We start from the raw sequence: 22,934 nt of genomic DNA, 5'->3' as shown, positions 1-22,934 counted from the left end.
GCCGAAGTCAGACGCTTAACTGACTGAGACACCCAGATGCCCCTCAGCTGCAGCAACTTCATACTTGACATGTCCCCGAAGGCAAGGGAAATAAAAGCAAAAATGAACTACTGGGACCTCATCAAGATAAAAGGCTTCTGCACACCAAACAATCAACAAAACTAAAAGGCAACCAACAGAATGGGAGATGGTATTTGCAAATGGCATAGAGGATAAAGGGTTAGTATAAAAAATCTATAAAGAACTTACCAAACTCAACACTCAAAAACAAAAAATCCAGTGAAGAAATGGGCAGAAGACATGAATAGACACTTTTCCAAAGAAGACATCCAGATGGCTAAGAGACACATGAAAAGATGCTCAGCATTGCTCAAAATCAGGGAAATATAAATCAAAACCACTCTGAGATACTACATCACACCAGTCAGAGTGGCTAAAAGTAACAACTCAGGAAACAATAGATGTTGTCGAGGATATGGAGAAAGGGGAACCCTCTTGCACTGTTGGTGGGAATGCAAACTGGTGCAGCCACTCTGGAAAACAGTGTGGAGGTTCCTCAAAAAATTAAAAATAGAACTACCCTACAACCCAGCCTAGCACTTCTGGGAAATTATCCAAAGGCTACAGGAATGCTGATTTGTAGGGCCACATGTACCCAATGTTTACAGCAGTGCTATCAACAATAGTCAAATTATGGAAAGAGCCCAAATGGCCATCAACTGATGAACGGATAGAGAAGATGTGGTTTATATATACAATGGAATACTACTCGGCGATGAAAAAGAATGAAATCTTGCCATTTGTAACAATGTGGATAGAGCTGGAGTGTATTATGCTAAGTGAAATAAGTCAGAGAAAGACAAATATCATATGATTTCACTCCTATGTGAATTTGAGAAACTTAACAGATGAACAGAGGGGAAGGGAAGGAAAAATAAGTTATAAACAGAGAGGGAGCCAAACCATAAAAGACTCTTGAATATACAGAGAACAAACTGAGAGTTTATGAGGGGTGGGGGGTTGAGAGGTGGGAGGTGGGTGATGGGCATTGAGGAGGGCACTTGTGGGGATGAGCACTGGGTGTTGTATGTAAGTGATGAGTCACGTTAATCTGTTCCTGACACCAAGGCTACACTGTATGTTACTAACTTGACAATGCATTTTTAAAAAATGGCTTGTGTCCTTAATTCTGTTTTCTATATAGTTAAACTATATTTTAAACCAACAGGCATAGTTTTCAACAAGTCTCGGCTGTTGTGTGCATTGTGCACATTCCAAATAATGGACACATTAAACACAGTTCACTGCTCAAAATCAAAACAAAACCCAAAATATGAAAACACCTGAATTCTGTGAAATTTTTGGTTTTTTTTAAACATTGTATATACATATAATGTTTGTATTAGGGGACTAGAGAGTTTCTACTTATTTATTTATTTATTTATTTATTCATTCATTCATTCATTCATTTAAGTTTATTTTTATTTTGAGAGAGAGAGAGAGTGCGCAAGCAGGGGAGGGGCAGAGAGACAGGGAGAGAGTGAATCCCAAGCAGGCTCACACTGGCAGTGCAGAGCCCAACGAGGGGCTCGATTTCATGAACCGTGAGATCATGACCTGAGCTGAAGTCAAGAGTCAGAGCTTAACCGACTGAGCCACCCAGGCGCCCCAAAAGGAGATTTTCTTAAACATGTTCATGATGCTACAAATTTTAAAATGGGTAAGAAGTCGTCTCTTAAACATGTTCGACCACACAAAGGAGATGAAGAAATTGAAAGTCTCAAAAAGTCAAAAGAAAAATACTGAAACAAAAGATAGTTTCGAGGCATATCAACCCCTTGCGGTCAAGGATGCTCTCGCCTCCGCATTTGCTCTAGCCTCTGGCCCAGTATGGATGCATCTAAAGTGTGCTGTGTGCAAGAATAAAAGGCAAGGTTTTAAAATTACGCAAGCTTCTGTGGAATGTGGAAATACTGACATCCATCAATGGCGGATGGGAGGGATTCTGTGACTGAAAGAATGAATCTCAATAGAAAGTCAGATTAGATCATTTCCAAAATCATCCTGTTGTTTACATAGGTCACTTCCCTTTTGCAGACACGCAAGTTGGGTAATTTGGAACAAATTCATGTAATACATTTTAAGCACAGTTTCTTCTTTCAACGTGAATAAGTCCCCTAACAATTAACGGGACTCGTGGGGCAGGCTGATTGGAATACTAAGAATGACGGCTCTCCATAAACGTCTGCACTTGAGCTTGGAGGCTCCTTGTTCAGGACTATGTCCAAACCAGAATATTTTGCAATCAGATAACTTGGACTTGTATTTCCCTCTTTATAATGCACGTATTAAGGTTATTAAACTCATTGAATAGTTTCGTTGTTAAAATCTCGGTAAAATGTTCTATGGGGAAAAAAGAAGAGGAAAATAAAATTTCGACCTGCTATAGCTTTATAGATGTGGAAGTCTACGCTAATGGCAAGAAATAACCTAAGTGTAATAAGCTTCTCTTAGACAAAAATGCAAATCATATCATTCCATATTAAGGATATGCAGTGTCGTCAACCCGGGTTCTGCCATGTTTGGTTTCCATATTGTTCTTACGTGGAAAGAGGACCGTGGGGTTGAAACCAGAGACAGAGTTACTCTAACTACAGCCACTGCCCTCCAGCTCTCCCAACCGTGCTGGGGACAAGGGTGGGTCACATGCCTTTACAGCAAGTGAGAGCCAGTTTCCCAAGATGGTCTCCCGTTCACTCTCTCTGCAACAAAGTACCAGGTTTCCTGAAATTCTCACAGCACTTAAGGTCCCCTTGCCATCACTTCAGAGCTCACCGCCCATCCGGGTAGGGGCTGCATCACCAAAGGAGGCAGGGAGGCTCTGCACCTCATCCACTGAGTCTCTAACGGCTGCATGCCTGATGGGGAGAGAAGAGGCTGTTTGTGTAGCATTAGCGATAGCTAGTGACCCACCTCCTCATGGGGACTGGTGCCCATTGTTGGCAAAACCATCACTTGTAGGACCCTGTCTCAAAAAAAAAAAAATCTACCTTTGGATAATAGAATGCTGATGGCCAATGCCTAGTAGGCTTTAGTGGCAAAGGTTAAGTTTTGGAAAGCAACTAGCTAATACTTCCCCTGAGTATTTTCTTGAAAATCTATGTGTGTGGAGCCCATATAGCCCACGATGTTCTTGATAGACAAGCTTAAAATTAAGTGTAAGCATACGGAAAGTTCTTGAGGCTTCGTTTAGGGCTGGCTTTGCATTTATTAAGGTGCACAGCGGCTCACGTTTTCACTAATGACAAATATATCAATTTTTCTTGATTATTCTACCTTTAATGATTGAATGATTTCTTAAGATACTGGATGATATTTTGGTATTCTCTGGTCTTTTTAGGAAAGCTTTCCAACCTCCCTTTGCTGACCTCTAACTGGGCTCCTGCCACAATGCACTATAATTTCTTAATCATGTCATGCCAAGGGCCAAAAGCCCAGGAAGGCGAGAAACCATGCTTTATTTCCCGTTTTTGTCATCAAATAATTTATACTATTAATATGTGCTTAATTCAAGCTCTGGGGGTAAATAAAAGTATGGGGGAAAACTTTACAGATTTCAAATCGTGATTATAATTTTCCTTTTTCACCTTACACCTTTTCAGACTGACAACCTTTTCACTAGTGTGCCAAGTGTCAATGCTAATGGCAGAAATATTCTCTAATAGGCCCTGCGCAAGGGTCAGGATTTGTGGCGGCAATTGAAGAGAAATCAAATTGATTTGGAATTACATGTTAACTACACAAAAGTCACAGAGCGGGCATTGCCTTTAGCGCTGTTGTTTTCACATCCTGGATGGGACTCCCTTCACTCTGCTTTCGAAATACAGGGCTATCTTCTGATTTTACTCTGTCTTGTATGGAGGGTAGGTGATCACTCCAGTGAGAAACATGTGTCCATCTAGTGGAGAGCTGGGATCCCTGCACCAGGTGTAGACTTGTCTGGGTCTGTTTTCCTCCACTCTGCCCCAATCAAGAAATCCCCCTCTCTCCCTGCATGCTTCAGCTTTACAGAACAATGCAAACTGTCCAGCCTACCCTGTTGCTTAAGTTATGAGATGACTAAAGGGCACGCTCAGAAGAGAAAGTAATGAACAGAGGATGAACCGTATGTGTGTGTCCAAGTACGGTCCCCAACACGGAAGCATCGGAACATAGGAAAAGTGCATGCCTGTTGTCTTGGTATGATTCATCGGTGACTGAAAACGGAGGTGGTAAAACCTGTAAGTCATCAGAAGAAGGAAATGTATTTATGTGAAGTAGACTGGATGTCCTAAGGACACTAGATCGATCTCTGTGATGAAACAGAATGGGGGCAGGATTTCCAGATTTCATCATCGTATGGGCCATCGATGGGTGCAGTGTTCCCAGAGGTGAGGCAGAATCAGCCACCACAAACAACCTCGTGTGATGGAATCAGAAAGGAATCAGATATGCAGGTACGCAGTGAAGGCGGTTGACAACACAGCATTTTTAATCTGTATCTATAGAAAACATTTATATAAGCTCTCTAATAGAGGGATTATAGAAATACATTTAATATATAATAGTGTACTTCGGTGTACTTACTGTGAAAATAGCACATTTATTTAGAGAGGGGGTTTTGTGCCCAAAGTTCTTGTGGATGTTTTGAAATAGACCCATTTCCTTCTTCTGCAGGAAACGGTTACCGAGAAGCGCAAAAGGTACGCACAACTTTGCACACTCCTCATCAAAAGTCTTCTCCTTTTGGATGACATTCCCCAGAGTCATCTAGAGTGTTCACGTCTGTAAAATATTCTAGAAAAACGTCTGTTTTTAACGGCCCCGTGTCTACACCTGCCGGCATTCGTGCCTCGTGCACATGGCCTGTCTTTCAATTCTCCACGTCCCTTCCTCGTAAGTACAGTGACATATGGTACACTCGTCCGTCTTCACTTCTCTTCCAGCTGGGATGACAGCAGTTTCTGCAAAGCAGTTTGGACCTGGAACGCAGAAAAACGTGTTATACTCGCAGCGAGCGTTAATCTATAATGTATTTAATTAGGCAGTCAGCTTCACAGGATATGTTGTATTCAGTGTCCCACGGATGACAGTGGGAAACCTATGCTTTAAATAATACGAAGTACCCCCACCTTTTTTGTGTGTGAAATGAAACTGGCATTATTTACATGTTTTTACGAGTGGCAATACTGTGATTTTCACGAACGGTTCCGTTTTGGGGCCTTATATGTAAGTCACACTGGCAACCATTTGATTTAATTTTAAGTAATCATAGGAAAAAGTTAGTGAAATGTAACTTTCAAAGAGCCAGGCTGAGTCTGATTCTCCAAGGCACCTTTACAAGAGAGAGCTTAAATAAGCAAGCAGCAGGTTTCTAGATGTCACCATACGAACCAATGACCTGAGGGGCTCCTGAAACACTGGCTGCTGGTCCCACCCCCAGAGCGTCTGACTCATGAAGTGTGGGATGGGGCCAGAGGATCTGCTTTGATGACAAGTTCTCAGGTGCTGCTGCCACGAATGGTGGTCTGGGGCCCACGCTTTTGAAAAGCACCGTCTTAGCGTTTACCAGCCTGTGCGTCTTCCCCAGGCTTCCACGTGGGCCAAAGATCCCTACAAATCTCAGCGTCAGCCGTAATCTTCTCTGCCACCTGCATCATGCTCTATGGAAGGTCAGGGATATGAAGGAATGGTTGCCAACGTGAGTTGACACGAACTGTTTTTATGTTACGCTTCACGCAGCTGATCTGGATCTGAACAGCTGCCTCCAAACCTCCCACCAGAGTGGAAATGTCAGGAATTACCATGGCCTCAACAAGGGCTCCCAGCACTGAACTTCAGCAGCGAGTCACATTCTCATTCTCCCTTCCTTTGCTTCCACGGTCTTTGATAATATGCCCGCTACCAAAGTAGGCTGAACTGTGATGTGTGAAGTCATAAAAGAGATGGAAGACATTCATTCACCGACACCATTTGTCAAAATAAACTAATCCAAACAAGCTCCACGATGAAAACAGAATAATTCTAGGGGTTCCTGGGTGGTTCAGTCAGTTAAGTGGCTGTTGATTTCAGCTCAGGTCACGACCTCATGGTTCGTGAGTTCAAGCCCCACGTCAGGCTCCCTGTTGATGGTGTTGAGCCTGCTTGGGACTCTCTCCCTTCTCTCTCTCTTAAAATAAATAAACTTAAAAAAAAGAAAAAGAAAGTTGTAAAAAAAAAAACACAACAGAATAATTCTAGGCAGAAAAACTCATGTTTTTATGGCTACTGTTTTTCACATTAGCCAAGCTGCAAAGTGTACTAGCTCCTAACTGTCACACACTGGAACCCATGTCCCAGTGCACACAGCCCCTTCTCCCTCCAAGGACTCTGCTCTCTTCTTGCCCTCAGCCTCCCCACCCAGCCCTAGGATTCATCTCTTGACTTCATTTTTTCTCCCTTGGAGACTTTGAAATGTTAGCAATCATCCATCTGGGGAGGAAGCCGTGTTGCAGCTCCAACCCCCTCTCTGCTGAGCGCTAGTCCTGTGTCTCCAGCCTGCTGGTGTTTCAGTCTTCCCAGGGGTGGTCAATTCCCTCCCCTCTGTCAGCTCTGGTGAACTGCCATATTTTACTTTATTTTATTTTTTAAAAATTTTTTAGTGTTTATTTATTTTTGAGACAGAGAGAGGATGACCAGGGGAAGGGCAGAGAGAGGGGGAGAGAGAGAATCCCAAGCAGGCTCTGCACTGTCAGTGCAGAACCCGATGATGATCTCACAAACTGTGAGCTCGTGACCTGAGCTGAGATCAAGAGTTGGACGCTTAACCAACTGAGCCACCCAGGTGCCCCAAACTGCAATATTTTAAACACATACATAGCCTTGCCCACCCAGTAGGCCAACATGAGGTCCTTTGTCTCCGCACATTCCCACTAAACCCACTCGGGGCTGCCTTCCAAGCTCCTCAGGGAGGGATGGCTTCCTCAGCTCTGTGAGGTCAGAGCCGGCCAGTGCCATGGCCATGCTCTGGGAAGGACTCACTTTGTCAATACCTGCCCTACTCGGCAAGTGAAATCCCATGAATCTTATATTCTCACTCTCTTTGGCATGCTTTCTTTCCATTTGTCTCCTTTGCAGAGTTTAATTTAAGGACACAATCTCCTAATTTTCCCTAAACTCTGTCAGTGTGCTTTGCACACAGAAGACACACCATAATTGCCCAGAAAACCCATACTCATAGGTATAGGTATTTACAGGTCTCTACTCCAGAAAAATCTGGATTCAAAGTCTGATACCACTGCTTGATAGTTATGTGATCTTGGAATTAAGCAATATAATTGTTTTGAGCTTTAATAGCCTGAATTACAGATGGGCAGAAGACCTGAATAGACACTTCTAATGAAGACAACAGACACATACAAAGATCCTCAACATCAACCATCATCAGTGCATATCAAAACCACAATGAGATATCACCTCACACCTCTCAGAATGACCAAAATCAAAAAGACAAGAAATAACAAATGTTGGCAAAGATGTAGAGAAATGGGAACCCTTGTGCACTATTGGTGGGAATGCAAATTGGTGCAACCACTGTGGAAAACAGTATAGAGATTCCTCAGAAAATTAAAAATAGAACTACTCTACTGGGTATTCTGCTACTGGGTATTCACCCAGAAAAACAAAAACACTAATTTGAAAAGATATTTGCAGGGGCACCTGGGTGGCTCAGTTGGTTAAGCATCCAACTTCGGCTCAGGTCATGATCTTGTGGTCCATGACTTTGAGCCCCGCATCGGGCTCTGTGCTGACAGCTCAGAGCCTGGAGCCCAGTTCATATTCTGTGTCTGCCTCTCTCTCTTTCCCTTCCCAACTCACACTCTGTCTCTGTCTCTGTCTCTCTCTCTCAAAAACTAAATGAACATTTAAAAAAAAGATATGTGAACCCTTATGTTGTTGCACCATTATTTATAATCACCAAGATATGGAAGCTTTCTGAAAGTCCATTAATAGGTGAATGGATAAAAAAAGATGTGGAATATATACACAATGGAATACTACTCAGCCATCAAAAAGAATGAGATCTTGCTATTCGCAGCCACCTGGATGGACCTAAAAAGTATTAATTCTAAGTGAAATAAGTCATTCAGAGAAAGACAAATACTGTATGGTTATATATTTTTGCATGCGGATGCCTAATAGTTCTACCACCATTTATTAAAAAGATAATCTTCATTGTCCTGTGTTGACTCCTTTGTCAAAGATCGGGTCTCTATATGTGTGCAGGTTTATTTCTGGGTTCCCAATTCTGTTTATTGACCTAGTCATCATACCACACTGTCAGTTCATGTAGATTGTCAAATTTGTAGGCACAGAATTGTTCATTGTATCCCTTTATTATCTTTTTAATATCTGTGGGGTCTGGAGTGATGTCTCCTATTTCACAATATTACTAATTTGTGTCCTCTCTCTTTTCTCTTTAGTTAGCCTGGCTAGAGGCTTCTCAACTGTATTGACTTTTTTCAAAGAACCAAATCCTGGTTTCTTTGACTTTCTCTATTAATTTCCCATTTTCAATTTAATTGATTTCTCCTCAAATTTTTATTAATCTTTTTTCCTTCTGCTTATTTGGATTTAATTAGCTCGTCTCTTTCTAGTTTCCTTAGATGAAGTTTAGACTGATTTTAGTACTTTCTTATTTTCTAATATATGCATTCAATGCCATAAGTACTCCTCTAAGCACTGCTTTTGCTGCACCCCACAAATTCTGATTAAGTTGTGTTTTCATTTTAATGAAGTTCAAAATTAAGTTTTCAAATTTCTCTTGGGACTTCTTTTTTGATCCAGGTGTTATTTAGAAGTCTGTTGTCCATTGCCAAGTATCTGGATTTTCCAGGCATCTTTCTGTTGCTGATTCCTGGTTTAATTCCACTGTGGTCTGAGGGCAGACACCATAGGATTTCTATTCTTTTAAATGTATCACAGTGTGTTTTGTGGACTAGACTGTGGTTTATCTTGGCAAATAATCCATGTGAACTTGAGAAGAATGTGTATTGTGCCACTGTTGGATAAAATACTCAATAGATGTCAATTGTAACCAGTTGATTGAAGGTATTGAGTTCAACTATGTCCTTACTGATTTTCTGTCTGCTGGATCTGTCCACTTCCGATAGCAGATGTTGAAGTCTCCAACGTAATAGTGAATTCATGTGTTTCTTCTTGCATTTCTATTGGTTATTTTCCCTCATGTATTCTGACACTCTGTTGCTGGTGAATATCACATGGAGGATTATTATGTCTTCTTGAAGAACTGACCTATTTATCTTTATGTTAATTACCTTCTTTTTTTTAAGAAAAAAAATCATGGTTATTTATTTTTGAGAGAGAGACAGAGACAGAGCATGAGCGGGGGAGGGGCAGAGAGAGAGGGAGACACAGAATCCGAAGCAGGCTCCAGGTTCTGAGATGTCAGCATAGAGCCTGATGCAGGGCTCGAACTCATGAACTGCAAGATCATGACTTGAGCCGAAGTTGGACAACCAACCGACTGAGCCACCCAGGCACCCCAGACCTTCTTTATCTGTGATATCTTTCTTTGCTCTGAAGTCTACTTTGAAATTAATATAGCTACTCCTGCTTTCTTTTAATTAGTGTTAAAATAATATATTTTTCTCCATCCACTTCCTTTAAATATATATGTGTTTTATATTTAAATTGGGTTTCTCATGAACAATAGATAGCTGGGTCTTAAAGTTCTGATTCACTCTACTTCTATCTTTTAGGCCATTAATATTTGAAGTGGTTACTGAGGGGTGCCTGGGTGGCTCAGTTGGTTGAGCATCTTATTCTTGATTTTGGTTCAGATCATAATCTCACAGTCATGGGATTGAGCCCTGCATCTGGCTCTGTACTGTGTGTGCAGCCTGCTTGAGATTCTCTCTCTCTCTCTCTCTCTCTCTCTGTTCCTCTCCTCTGCTTGTGCATGCTCTCTCTCTCTTTGAAAAATAAAATGAAAGTGTTTATTGATATAATTAGATTTCTATCTACCAGATTTGTTGTTTTCTGTTCCCCTTATTCTTTGTTCTTACTCTTGTTTCCTTCTCTTCTTGCCTTTTCTGGATTTAACTGAGCATTTATTATGATTACATTTTCTCCCTTTTTAAAACACATTTTATACTTCTTTTGTATTTTTTTAAACTGTTAATGCTAGAGTTTGCACTATACATTTACAAATGATCCAAGTCTGCTTTCAAATAACACTATTGTGTCTCCAGAGTGGTGTGAATAATGACAAATAATAACAAATAATCCTAATTCCTCGCTCCCAGCCACTGCATCACTATTATTCATTTCACTTCTCCATAAACATAAATAAAGATAGCTATCCAACTACATACATCAGCATACATAACCGAACACATTGCCTCCTGAATCATTTGGAATGGACTATTATCTGGTAGATCATTTAAGAATATGAAAAATAAAAGTTTTTGTTTTGCCTTTACTTATTCATTCTCTGGTGTTCTTCCTTTATGTAGATCCAAGTTTCTGCATTTCCCTTCTCTCTAAAGAGCTTCTTTTAACATTTCTTGCCAGGGAGGTCTCTTGGCAGAAAGGCCCCTTAATTTTTGTTTGCCAGAGAAAGTCTTTATTTCTCTTTCACTTGTCAAGGATAATTTTGCAGGGCGCAGAATTCTCTCAACACCAACTATTTTTCTCTACTCTACTTGCTTGGATGGTTTCCTAGGAGAAGTCGAATGCAGTCCCTGTATTTGCTCCTCTGCAGGAAAGGTGCTTTTACCTCTGAATTCTTTCAAGATTCTTTGCTTATCTTTGATATTCTGAAGTTTGAATATGGTATGCCTAGGTGTAGGGGGTTTTCTGGTATTTATTCTGCATGGTATTCTCTAGGCTTCCTGGATCTGTGCTTGGTGTGTAACATTAATTTGGGGGAAATTCTTAGTCATTGTCTCAAATTTTGCTTCTGTTCTTTTTTAGGCATCTTCCCCTTCTGATGTCCCCATCATGCATGTATTACACCTTATGTAGATGGTCTATGGATCTTGGATATTCTGCTTATGAGCCCATCAAAGGAATTCTTCATTTATGTTACTGTTTTTGATCTCTAGCATTCTTCTAGCATCTTGGCATTTCTTTTTGATTTTTAGAGCTTCCATCACTCAACTTACATTACCCATCCATTCTTGCGCATTGTCTGCTATTTCCATTAGAACCCTTAGCATATTAATCACAGTTATTTTAAAATCCTGGTTTGAGGGGTGCCTGGGTGGCTCAGTCGGTTAAGCGTCCGACTTCAGCTCAGGTCACTATCTCACGGTCCGCAAGTTCAAGCCCCGCGTAGGGCTCTGGGCTGACGGCTCAGAGCCTGGGAGCCTGCTTCTGATTCTGTGCCTCCCTCTCTCTCTGCCCCTCCCCCGTTCATGCTCTGTCTCTGTCTCAAAAATAAATAAACGTTAAAAAAAAAATTAAAAAAAAAATCCTGGTTTGATAATTCTAACATGCCATGCCTGACTTGGATTCTGAGGGTTGCTCATCTGTGTTTTTGACCTTTGAGTATGCCTTGTAATTTTTTTTTTTGACAGTTAAATACATAGTATATTGGGTAAAAGGAAGTGCTGTAAATAGAACTTTAGTAAGATGATGGTAAGGTAAGGGGTGGAGGGAGGGGAAGCATTCTGTATCCTATGACCAGGTCTCGGTCTTTCCATGAGCCTTTGCCTCTGGACTGTGAATTTTGCAAGTGCTTCTTAGTCCCCACCCCCACTTTGGTTGTCCAGGATGGCTAGAGTGGGCTGCACTTGGGTGCTTCCCTTCTCCCATGTGGAAGGCTGAAGTGAGGAGTTGGGTACTTCCCCTACTCCGGGTCAGTTATGTCCTGATAAAACTCCAGAGGGTTAGGCTGGCTCTGGTCAAATATTTTCCCTGGACTGCAGACCTTGTTGAAAAGAATAGAATGACCTGAAAGATTTCAAAATGGATACTTGGTCCCTCTACCTTCCATAAGACATCAGAGCGCATAAAATTATGGGAACCCTCTCCCAGGACCGGGTCCTGCTGGCATTTTTGACTGTCAGACTCATCCACACTGAACCTCCAGCAATTTGTCAGTTACAGGCTGTGACCTCAGATCTCTGGTGGGTCTAAGAAGAGTTACTGACTTTTCAGTTTGTTGAACTTTTTACGTTTTTAGGATAGAAAGGCACCTGGAAACAGCAATGATTGATTTTTGAAGACTGAACCAGTTTTACATACCTGGAATAAATATCACTTGGTCACAGTGTAAAATTCTTTATATATATTAGAGTATTTTGTTTGTTACTATTGTAGTAAGAAATTTTGTTTACATTTATGCGGGATGTAACACGGACTTCATTGAATGGGTTCGAAAGTGTTCCCTCCTCTATTGTTGGAAGACATTGTGTTGAGGTGGTATCAATTTTTTAAATATTTGGTATTATTCTCCAATGAAACCACATAAGTGGTTTTGAGGGGAGTTTTAAAAATGATGAATTCAATTTCCTGAATAGTTTTCATATAAGTTATCGATTTCCTATTCAGATGATTTGGGGTAGTTTTTATTTTTCAAGGAATTGGTTCATACCTTTTAATTTGTGAAATTCATGTACGTAGAGCTACTGACAGTATTCCTTTTAATGTCTGTTGGGTGTAGAGTGGAATCTCTTGTTTTCTTTCTTTTATTAGTAATTTGTCTCTTCTCCACCCCTAAAATCTTTTGTTTTGCTGGAGGCGTTTATCAATTTTGTGAATCTTTTCAAGGAATCAGTTTTTGTTTCACTGATTTTTCTCTAGTGACTTTGTTTTCAATTTTATTGATTTTTGTTCTCATCTTCATTATTTTTTCTTTCTACTACTTTCGGTTTATTTTGCCTTTCTTTTTCTAGCTTCTTGAAGTGACTTAATTGAGTTGAGATTTTCCTCTTTTTTAAAGTCAGCATTTAGTTTGGTAAGTTTTCCTTCCAGAACTGCTTCAGCTGGTGTCTCGCAGGTGTGGATGGGTTGTATTTTTATTTTCATGAGACATTTAATTTTACAGACTTGTAACTCAAGAACTATTAAGGATCTTGATGGGGGAAAAATGCTCATGATAAGTTGGTACACTAAAATACAAATTACTGCAGAGAATCCTGATGACTAAAAATAGATTCTGGCCACTACTGTCATTCATGGGCAAATAAACCTCCATATAGTTTACCTCCTTAGTAACTAGGGGAATACAGAGAAACAGTTTTTAATCTTTATCAATTAATCTAATTATAAATTTAACTTTCATATTTATATGCTACTTTAACAGAAACATGAAGCACACCGAAAAATTTCACAAACATGGAAAAGGAGATTTAGACCAAGTATGAGTCAAGTCACATGGCTCATGTTAATTACTGATACATTACATTATGTTCACCTGGCCTGGTTGTTATTAGAGGATGCTGGCTAAAGATGGCTAATTTCATAATGAACACAGTACATAATGCTTTTCTTACCTCTGGGACAGCCATTTAAGTTAACAGCTGATAGACATTGATAAACTCAACCTCTCTGTGTTAATTTGATGTCAGGGCAAAGGATTTGCAATTGTGAAAGCTGTTGTTTATACCATCTGGACCCCATGAACAGGTGCACCCCCTTCTCTGTGGCTGATGCACAGAATCAGAATAGCTCAGAGCCAACGGGCATGGTGCCTGCTCATGGAGGGCCGTCCACGGGAAGGAGCGTCTCATTCCCTTCAGGGCCTCCACACTCCATCTCTTCAAGTGCAGTCTGTGCTGAGTTCCCCGTTTTGCCCTGGTTATGAGCACAATTAGCCCATGATGGGTGTTCATTTAGGGTATACTGAACTCACAATACTTTAGGCTGAAGCTCACAAATTCTAAATCAAGCCTGAACCTGCTGGGACATTTGTCATACGAAGGATCCCTCCTGGCTGCTCCTGGGTCTCCCGCAGGACCACCTTCCCCAGTGACAGCCTCAGTGCCCAGCGATGGGCTGGGAGCCCCCGGGGACAGGAGCCACAACTGCGCTGCCATTTCATCCCAGGGTCTAGGACTGCAGGCAGCACAGGGCTGGAGCTCAGGAAATACACAATCAGGTTACAGTTTTAGAATTAAATAATGAACGGACATGACTAAAATAAAACTAATACAGCCCTGCTGATGGGTAAGTTGCCAATATCCTTCAGATTTTGACAGCAAGCAATGGAAAGCAGCAGTTAGACATGGAATTAATGAAGAAAGGTCTCCACAGGTGCCTGGAGGCATATCTCCTTCTCTTCCATCAAAGACCAAACATTGAGGAACAGCCCAGCGCACGAGAATGACAGGGCAACGGAGCAGAAATCCATGCGGTGTAGGAGCCCAGCGGGGCCAGCACTGGCTCAAGGCAGCTTATTTTATTTCAGGCACTAGACTACTGGCATTCTTTCCTTTGGAGCCATGCATTAAAATAAGATTAATTCCCAAGTATACCGAACTCCACATCAGTTTCCCATCTTGAAACAGCTACGTCTTCCCTACCCTGTTGTAAATCGTGTTCCCTACCCCACAAATCTGACTTCTGAAGATGAAATCTCCCGCTGTTATTTGCACAGAGGAAGCAACATCTAACGCATTTCAATTTCCCTCTCATATACCTGGTGTATGTTAGATTCGTAGGGCGTCGGTCTCAAAAAGCCAGGAAATACTGTTTTCCTAACATGCATTTTCATCTCCCCGCCAAGTCAAATGAAATAACCAAGTATATGTTCACGTGTTTGTGTGTGCATACATGATCACGGGCACATGCATGCTCTTCTGGGAAGGGTCTAGTACAAAATCATTTTTTAACCAGAAAGTGGGAAAAAAAAGAGCAATTAAACCAAGGAAAAATCTTAAATGGCACTAAATTATGCATGAAAACTAAACAGACTTGGTCTCTGTAGAAAACCTTCTTCTTCAAAAGAAACAGGACACACAATGTTCCACACAGTTTATGATTCCTTTCGGCTTCCTGGGAACCCGCCCTTATTCTGATTCCCGGACCTTAGGGGATAACTGCTGGGTCATCTTTCTCCTGTTCTTCCAAGTGGATCCAACTTATCATATACCACCCAGTCTGCATTGGAATTCAAGAAACAAAATAGTTCTTCATTTTTTTTTTTTTTTGAGAGAGAGAGCGAGCGAGCACACAATCGGGGGAGGGGACTTCAGGGGAGCGGCAGAGGGAGAGAGAGAATCCCAAGCAGGCTCCACGCTCAGCACAGAGCTGGACGTGGGGCTCGATCCCATGACCCTGGGATCGTGACCTGAGCTGAAATCATGAGTCAGACAGACACTCAACCAACTGAGCCACCCAGGTGCCCCATTCCTTCATTTTTAAGTGAAGCAAAAGTTCTCAGAAAACGCTTTGGGGGAAATAATACGGCAGGCTCGAAGGAACGAGAGAAGTATCTTCCAAAGTTCTGAGAAATGGCGAAAGGTTTGCTGTTTAAAAAAAGTCCCCACTGTTAAATAAATTGGGGTCAGGTTTCATTAAACAACTCAGATGGGGTTCCTCTCCTGAAGATCTTTCCGGAGGCTTCACTCTGCTAGTAGGTGCTGATAAGCTCGGAGGAAGGGCTCGAGTGTGCCTATTCTAAACTCACTTGACCATGAAGGCCTTTATGCACAGTTATTAATACCGTGATGGCCATTTCTAGTCCGCAGATCGGTGTCTGGAACAGGAGGCAATAAAATACGTGTGGAAAGGATGGCTGACCCCTTCGCATGGTGCATGCAGAGCCCCCAGGTGGACACTGGGGGGCAGCACCACAGTGTCAATGCACCTGTAAGGATGCCCCGCAGGCCCATCTCCCAGCCCACAACCCCCCAAATGTCTCTAACACATTTTTACTGAACTTAGTTACAGAATTATAAATCGCATTAGCAACTGGTAAGAATCCATTAAAACCAGGAGAAGAAAACGGTTGACCTCAGTACTGGACATGTGTTTAAGGCTGTGTTAAAAGCAAGAGATTGGGGGGCGCCTGGGTGGCTCAGTCGGTTAAGCGTCCCACTTTGGTTCAGGTCATGATCTCGCAGTTTTGTGGGTTTGAGCCCCGCGTCGGGCTCTGTGCTGACAGCTCGGAGCCTGGAGCCTGCTTCAGATTCTGTGACTCCCTCTCTCTCTGCCCCTGCCCCACTCATGCTCTACCTCTCTCTGTCAAAAATAAATAAACATTAAAAAAATATTAAAAAAAAAAAAGCAAGAGATTGGGAATGTCCTGTCGCCGGTGAGCGTGTGAGGGGGACAGTCTATGGTGTGTGCTAGAGGAGGACCAGCAGAGGAAAGGCCTCAGCGAAATCATACACGGTGGGTGCACAAGCAGGAGAGGGAGGGACAGAGCCCGTGCACCAGCGATCCAGCAAGCAGTAAAATGATGATTAATTTTTTTTTAATGTTTTATTATCCATTTTTGAGAAACAGAATGTGAGCAGGGAAGGGGCAGCAAGAGAGGGAGTCACAGAACCCAAAGCAGGTTCCAGGCTCCAAAGCAGGCTCCAGGCTCTGAGCTGTCAGCACAGAGCCCAACGCGGGGCTCGAACCCGTAAACTGTGAAATCATGACCTGAGCTGAAGTCTGACGCTTTACTGACTGAGCCACCCAGGTGGCCCTAATAAAACGTCGATTGCAGTGAATAGAACACTCTACGTGCCTGTGAAGAAAAACGTGTCCCCAACACACAGACGACAGCAGGTAACCATTACTTGTTGAACATCGATACAGACCCACTGTTGTGTGAGAAGCTTGCTGGACCCTCACCTGGTAAGCTCCGCAAGGTACTGTCTTGTTGACCTTTTTACATACTTTTCATTGTCCAGAAAAATGCACAAACACTTAGTTGTAGCGAACACAAGTCAACACACCCCTGAACCTGCCACGCCAACCAAGGATCAGGACAGGACACTGCTGGGACCTGAGAAGCCCCTGGTGCCCGGGGCCTCGAGGCTCAGCAGAAGTTGTAAGGGTGTCCGTGTCTGCACGTCGTAGGCTCAGAATCATCGCGTGCACACCCGTCCAGAGCATGCTGTCCCCAATGCAATGCTCATGTGATTCACCCAGGCTGCTGCATGCAGCTGTATTTAGTTCATTCTAGTTTTTTTATTTTTTATTTTTGAGAGAGAGAGCACGAGCAGGAGGGGGGCAGACAGACAGAGAAGGGGAGAGAGAGAATCTAAAGCAGGCTCTGTGCTCAGCATGGAGCCCGACTCGGGGCTCCATCCAGTGATGGTGAGATCATGAACTGAGCAGAAATCAAGGGTCGGGGACTCAACTGTCTGAGCCACCCCGTCCGTTGTACCATGTTCCATTTTGTGAATATTCTACAGTTTATTTATCCTTTCTATTATTGATAGGTGTTTGCCTTCCAAATTTGCGTCAATAGTAGAGGCTAGAGTAGCATAGTGGTAGCTGTCATGGGACTATAAGCTGGTATAAACATTCTTTTTTCTTTTTAAACTATTTTAAGTTTATTTATTTTGAGAGAGAGAGAGAGAGAGAGAATCTCAAGCAGGATCCGTGCTGTCAGCACAGAGCCCGACACGGGGCTCGACCCCACAAACCATGTGATCATGGCCTGAGCTGAAGTCGGACACTTAACCGACTGAGCCACCCAGGCGCCCCTGCTATCAACATTCTTAGACACGATGTTGGTAGTGCTCCCACCTCAGGAGTGGGGTGCTCAGGTATGTGACCTTTCAGCCGTAGCAGAAACGCATACATATGTATTTTCCCAAAGCACTTGTGCCATTCAGACTCCCAGAATCAGCACGTGGTAAGTCCCGTTCATCCGGATTCTTGGCAACATCTTTTACTGTTAGTTTTTATTCTATTTGATCAGGTCTGGTGGATGTGTCATAATATTGGATTGTGGTTTTAATTTGCATTTCCCTGATCACGGATGACTTCAATCTTCCCTTTCGAAGTGCACCATCCAAATCTTTTGTCATTAGTGTCCACTGGGTTGTCAAGATTTTCTTCTTCATTTGTAAGAGATCTTCACATCCCACGGGTGGGTCCTTTGTCTGATATGTGACTGCGAGTCAGATTTCCAGTTATAATTATGAAATTGCTGTCTTTCCTTTTGGCTCTTCCAAATTTTGCTTCACATACTTTAAGGTTATGCAATTAGGTACATATACATTTAGATTCGTGACGTGTTCTTATTATAGTGATCCTTTTAGCGCTGGTCTCTCGTGATGGATCTTGCCTTAAAATCTAAGTCAGGGGCACCTGCGTGGCTCAGTCGGTTAAGCATCCTACTCCTGATTTCGGCTCGGTCATCATCTCACAGTTCGTGGGATTGAGCCTTGCATCGGGCTCCAAGCTGACAGTGTGGTCCCTGCTTGGGATTCTCTCTCTCTCCCTATCTCTTTGCCCCTCCCTCGCTCATGCATGCACGCTATCTCCCTTTCTCAAAAATAAATAAACTTTTTAAAAAATGAGTCATTATCAGACATCAACGTAGCACCAACTGCTTCCACTAGTTAGCTTACAGGGTCCGTCTACATTCAACATTCAAAAAATTTTTTTTTAAGTTTATTTATTTTGAGAGAGAGAGAGAGAGAGAGAGAGCATGGACAGGGGAGGGGTAGACAGAGAGAGAGTCCTAAGCAAGCTCTACACTGTCAGTGAAGAGCCCAAGGGCTTGAACTCACAAATGTGAAATCATGACCTGAGCCAAAATCATGAGTTGGACACTTAACTGACTGAGCCACTCAGGTGCCCCAACATTTTTTTTTTTGTCTTATAGTTAAAACATCTTTAGAAAGCAGAAGATAGAGTTAAAAGAAAAACAAAACACCTCTGTGAAAATCTTTATCTTTTAATCATACTGAATTTTTATTTGACACAATGCTGAATACATTTGGGCTGAAACCTATAGCCTTGGGACTTACTTTCATTTGTCCCATCTGTTTTGATTGCTTTTTCTTCCTCTGTTGTCTTCTTGGGATTAATCCCGCACTTCTCTTCCCTTTGATCTCCTCTCTTAGCTTGGATATTTTTCTGCTTGAAATGCTCCTTCGAGTGGCCTCTGTAGTTTGGGGCCCACTGGCCACACCCCACGATTTCTCTTCTGTTGTGTTTTCAGGAGGACTAGAAGTATTTTTGTGGAGCCTTCATTTCCGGAGGATACTTCTGTGGCTTGTGGAGTTCTAGGTGTGAATTCTTTTCGTACTTCAAGCCCCTGCTACACTTTCCTGCCCTCTAGAACCCTCGCTGAGCCATTGGTGCTGGATAGGGCTTTGTTCCCTCAAAGATAAAATGTCCCTCCTTCGGTTCGCTCCCAAGACTTCTGGGCTCCTCTTTGGTTTTCGATGGGTTTTTACTCTTTGTGTTGCTGCTGGATTTCTCTGGGTTTATTCTACTCCAGGTGAGTAAAGTTTCTGGACTTGTGACTTCTGTTGGACTTCCTTGACCAGCTTTTTTTCAGGGTTGCTTTTTTTTTTTCCCATTTCATTCTGTCCCTTTATTCCTTCTGCGATGAAAACAGTCATGCATCAGACCTTCTGTCTTTCTATGAACACTTTACATTACTTTTGTCCCCACTCTCTTTCCTCTGTCTACCTCATCTGGGTATTTTCTATGGTTGGGCTTTCTTTCCTTTCTTTTTCTTTCTTTCTTTCTTTCTTTCTTTCTTTCTTTCTTTCTTTTCTTTCTCTCTCTCCTTTTTTCTTTCTTTTCTTTCTTTCTTTCTTTCTTTCTTTTCTTCAATGTTTATTTTTACGGGGAGAGGGGTCAGAGAGAGACAGAGAATCCCAAGCACATTCCATGGTGCTGTCCACGCAGAGCCTGATTCAGGGCTCAAACTTGCAAACCACGAGATCCTGACTGGAGCCAAAGTCAAGACACTTAACCAGCTGAGCCACCCAGGTGCCCCGACGGATGCACGTTCTAGAGCACCTGCTCTCTGCTCTGCCTCCTCTTTTTAGTAAACCTTCTACTGAATTCGGAGTTTCTTTTTGCATTTTTCAATTTTACAACTTTTTCAATGCGATCCGGTTCTCAGGGACATTCTCCAGCTTTTCTTCTGTCTCCTTGAGCATTAACAGAGTTCTTCAAAAACCCCATGTGATATTTAATATTTCTTGATACACTGTGAGTCTGTTTCTTATTTCCTATTCTGTGGTGCTCTTCATCTGGGTCATTTGGTTTTTTTTCTTGGCCTGCCTGGCCATTTTTTATTAGATGTTAGGGCAACATTGTGAAGGCTGTGGGTGATGCCTTTGGCACGGGTGGCAGGGGACGGGAGTGGTGCCTTGATCCAGCTGACAGCAGACTGTTGGCATTGTTGGGGCTGGTCTGCTGGTCTCCCCATCACTCCCTGGGATGTCTCAGTTGAAAGCCGCTGATGTCTGTGGGGGCTCCTCCACCTTGGAGGGCCCTCGATGCCGTCCCCGTCCTCAGCCCTGCGATCCCCAGAAAGATCTCTGCCCAAGTCCCAGGCACCCGCCGCTGCTTTCTGCTTGGGTTCTGCTGGCCTGGCCTTGCACATGTGCGGCTCAGGAGTCTGGGAACGCTTAGGAGTTGGATGCTTATCCGACTGAGCTACCCAGGCACCCCTGTTTTGTTTTTGTTTTAAATGTGTGTATACTCAATCCAGCCTTAGAGCTGACCTCAGTGGGACTTTTCTGCATACACCTGTTTCATCATGGCTAAGAATAGAGCACGGGTTTAGAATTTTGTTGCCCACGTGTATCTGACTCACCATTCTCAAAGGAGAAAGGAACAGATCATAGGTAGCCCGGGAAGGGGGCACGTTCACCTGCAGAGGCCGGTAAGATGTTACCATCGTATAGGCCAGAGAAAGGAAACCCAGAAATATCAAGAGAGTAGAGCCGAGGTTAGATATTAGACTTTCTTTTGCAAAATGTATACTTGTCTCTGGAGTTTTCTGGAGGCCATCTACCTACCGTGCCAGATAGCCTCTCTGTTTCAAAATCTCAAGTAGGAATGAGTGATGGTGACACACAGGGACATGTGTGGGCTGTTGCTGAAGACCCTCAGAGGCTTCGGGAATTCAGTGGGCTATTTACAAGCCATGTTGATTCAGTCTGTCATTCCTTTCCAATTTGCACTTTTCCTACCAGTAAAGGTTCAGCGGTCAACGTCAAAAGCCACGTGTGGGAGCCCCGAAGAGGAGTTCCAGGTCCGCAGGCATGTCCTTGTGTGCTCAGAATTCAGCCCACCCCCTGGGACCGGGGCTGCACTGAGACAGGGCTCCCAGCTTCAACCTGGCCTTCAAAGTCCCAGCGGTTCGTCCCTCCCTCCCCACTGCGGGTGCCCCCCACCGAGCCTGCACAAAGGCTGAGGGACTTCACCAAAGCCTGGGATCAATCATAATGTTGTGAAATAGGAAAAAAAAACCAAACACTATAGTCCTAACAGAATAGCACATACCAGAACCGTAACTTTATAGCCTGATACCACACCTAAATTGTTATCTGAACAGGATCTCAATTTTGGAGGGGTGCCTGGGTAGCTCAGGTGGTTGAGCATCTGACTTCACAGTTGGTGAGTTCGAGCCCCGGGGTCAGGCTCTGTGATGACGGCTCAGAGCCTGGAGCCTGCTTTGGATTCTGTGTCTCCCTCCCTCTGTTTCTCCCCTGCTCACTCTCTGTGTCTCTCTCTCTCAAAAATAAACATTAAATTTTTTTTTAAAAAACAATGCACCTGCAGACAGACTCTGCCATGGACACAGAATAGTCCTGAAATTGAGGTGAAACTCCAACGGGAACCAAAATCAGATACTTTTTAAATCACTGAAAGGATAAAAGCAAACAAAACATAAAACTGAACAAAACCCACAAAAACTAACCTAAAAAAGGACCCATAAAACATAAAGCAGCAAAGTCTCATGGGGTCCCACAGTCGTTAAGATGGAGATCTCTGTGTCTACTAAAAGCTGAATCTTTTTAGTTAAAAGCAAGGAAGAAAAACCAAAAGAAGACAACCAAAGGGTGGCTGGCAGGGAACATAAATACAAATCGACCATCAGAAAATCTAAATAGAAGGATTAATTTTAAGCAATACCTCATTCCTACAGAAAGCAATTCATCATATTATACAGAGAAATGAAGAGGGAAATCTTGTAATAGAAATGAAATGAAGAAAGAACATTTTAGCCTTTACGCATGCCAAAGAGCATGCCCGTGAAATACTTGAAGAAATACCCATTTGGAATCAAAATCAGAAAGTACAGTCACATCAGTTTAAATTGCCTCTATAACACGAGGCATTTTAACTCAAGGGTTTATGGCTACAGGAAACGCCATTATTGTTGCAGAGGTCAGGCTAAAACAGCGAACCCGCACCTTCAAGCACGAACATTCTTTATGTCTGAATTCTCCAGGGCTTTTACGAAAAGTGACTCAGAGCCGTGCAGACTCAAGCCCAGTTTGCCGGGGTTTCTTCTTCCATCACCACACCGTGGTGCCCGGGATGCACTTGGCATTCACCCAGCCTGGTAGCTTCAGACACCACCCAGCTCCCCGCCCTCCCTCCCCTGCGGCTCCTCAGCCTCCGGGCTCCAGCCGTCACCGGTCCCCTCGGACACCCCCAGGGCCTTTTCGAATTTGCATCAGAAATTTAACTCTGATCTTCCCCAAACTTCCTTATTCTGCAGCTCTCCCCTTGGCGGGAACCTCTGGTTGCACAGAGCTGAACCCAGAGGCATCTTGGACTCCTGTCTCTTTCTCAGATGCCGCCCCCAAGCACCAGCACCCTCACCTGCTTTACCCTGCAAAGCATGGGGTGACCACTGACTCCCCACAGCCTCCAAGGCCTCCCGGGGCCCCAGTACTCTAAGCCTCAGGGCCTCTGTGCTCCCCCTGGGCCACCCTGGGCTTCCCGCTGGCCCCGCC

General features: G+C 43.2%; 1 protein-coding gene across 1 annotated transcript in view; it reads right to left on the bottom strand.

The window, feature by feature from the left end:
* Positions 1-4,508: 4,508 nt before the first annotated feature.
* VWC2 (von Willebrand factor C domain containing 2) overlaps positions 4,509-22,934 on the bottom strand; it is a 122,022-nt gene continuing 103,596 nt past the window's right edge. Inside the window, exon 3 of the mRNA XM_049641274.1 lies at positions 4,509-5,021. Coding sequence (XP_049497231.1) covers positions 4,870-5,021 — 152 coding nt within the window. The 3' untranslated portion in view covers positions 4,509-4,869. The remainder of the gene's footprint in view (positions 5,022-22,934) is intronic.

This window comes from Panthera uncia, chromosome A2, assembly GCF_023721935.1.
Source record: "Panthera uncia isolate 11264 chromosome A2, Puncia_PCG_1.0, whole genome shotgun sequence".
NCBI classification, from domain to species: domain Eukaryota; kingdom Metazoa; phylum Chordata; class Mammalia; order Carnivora; family Felidae; genus Panthera; species Panthera uncia.
This window is presented reverse-complemented; position numbering and strand designations above follow the sequence as displayed.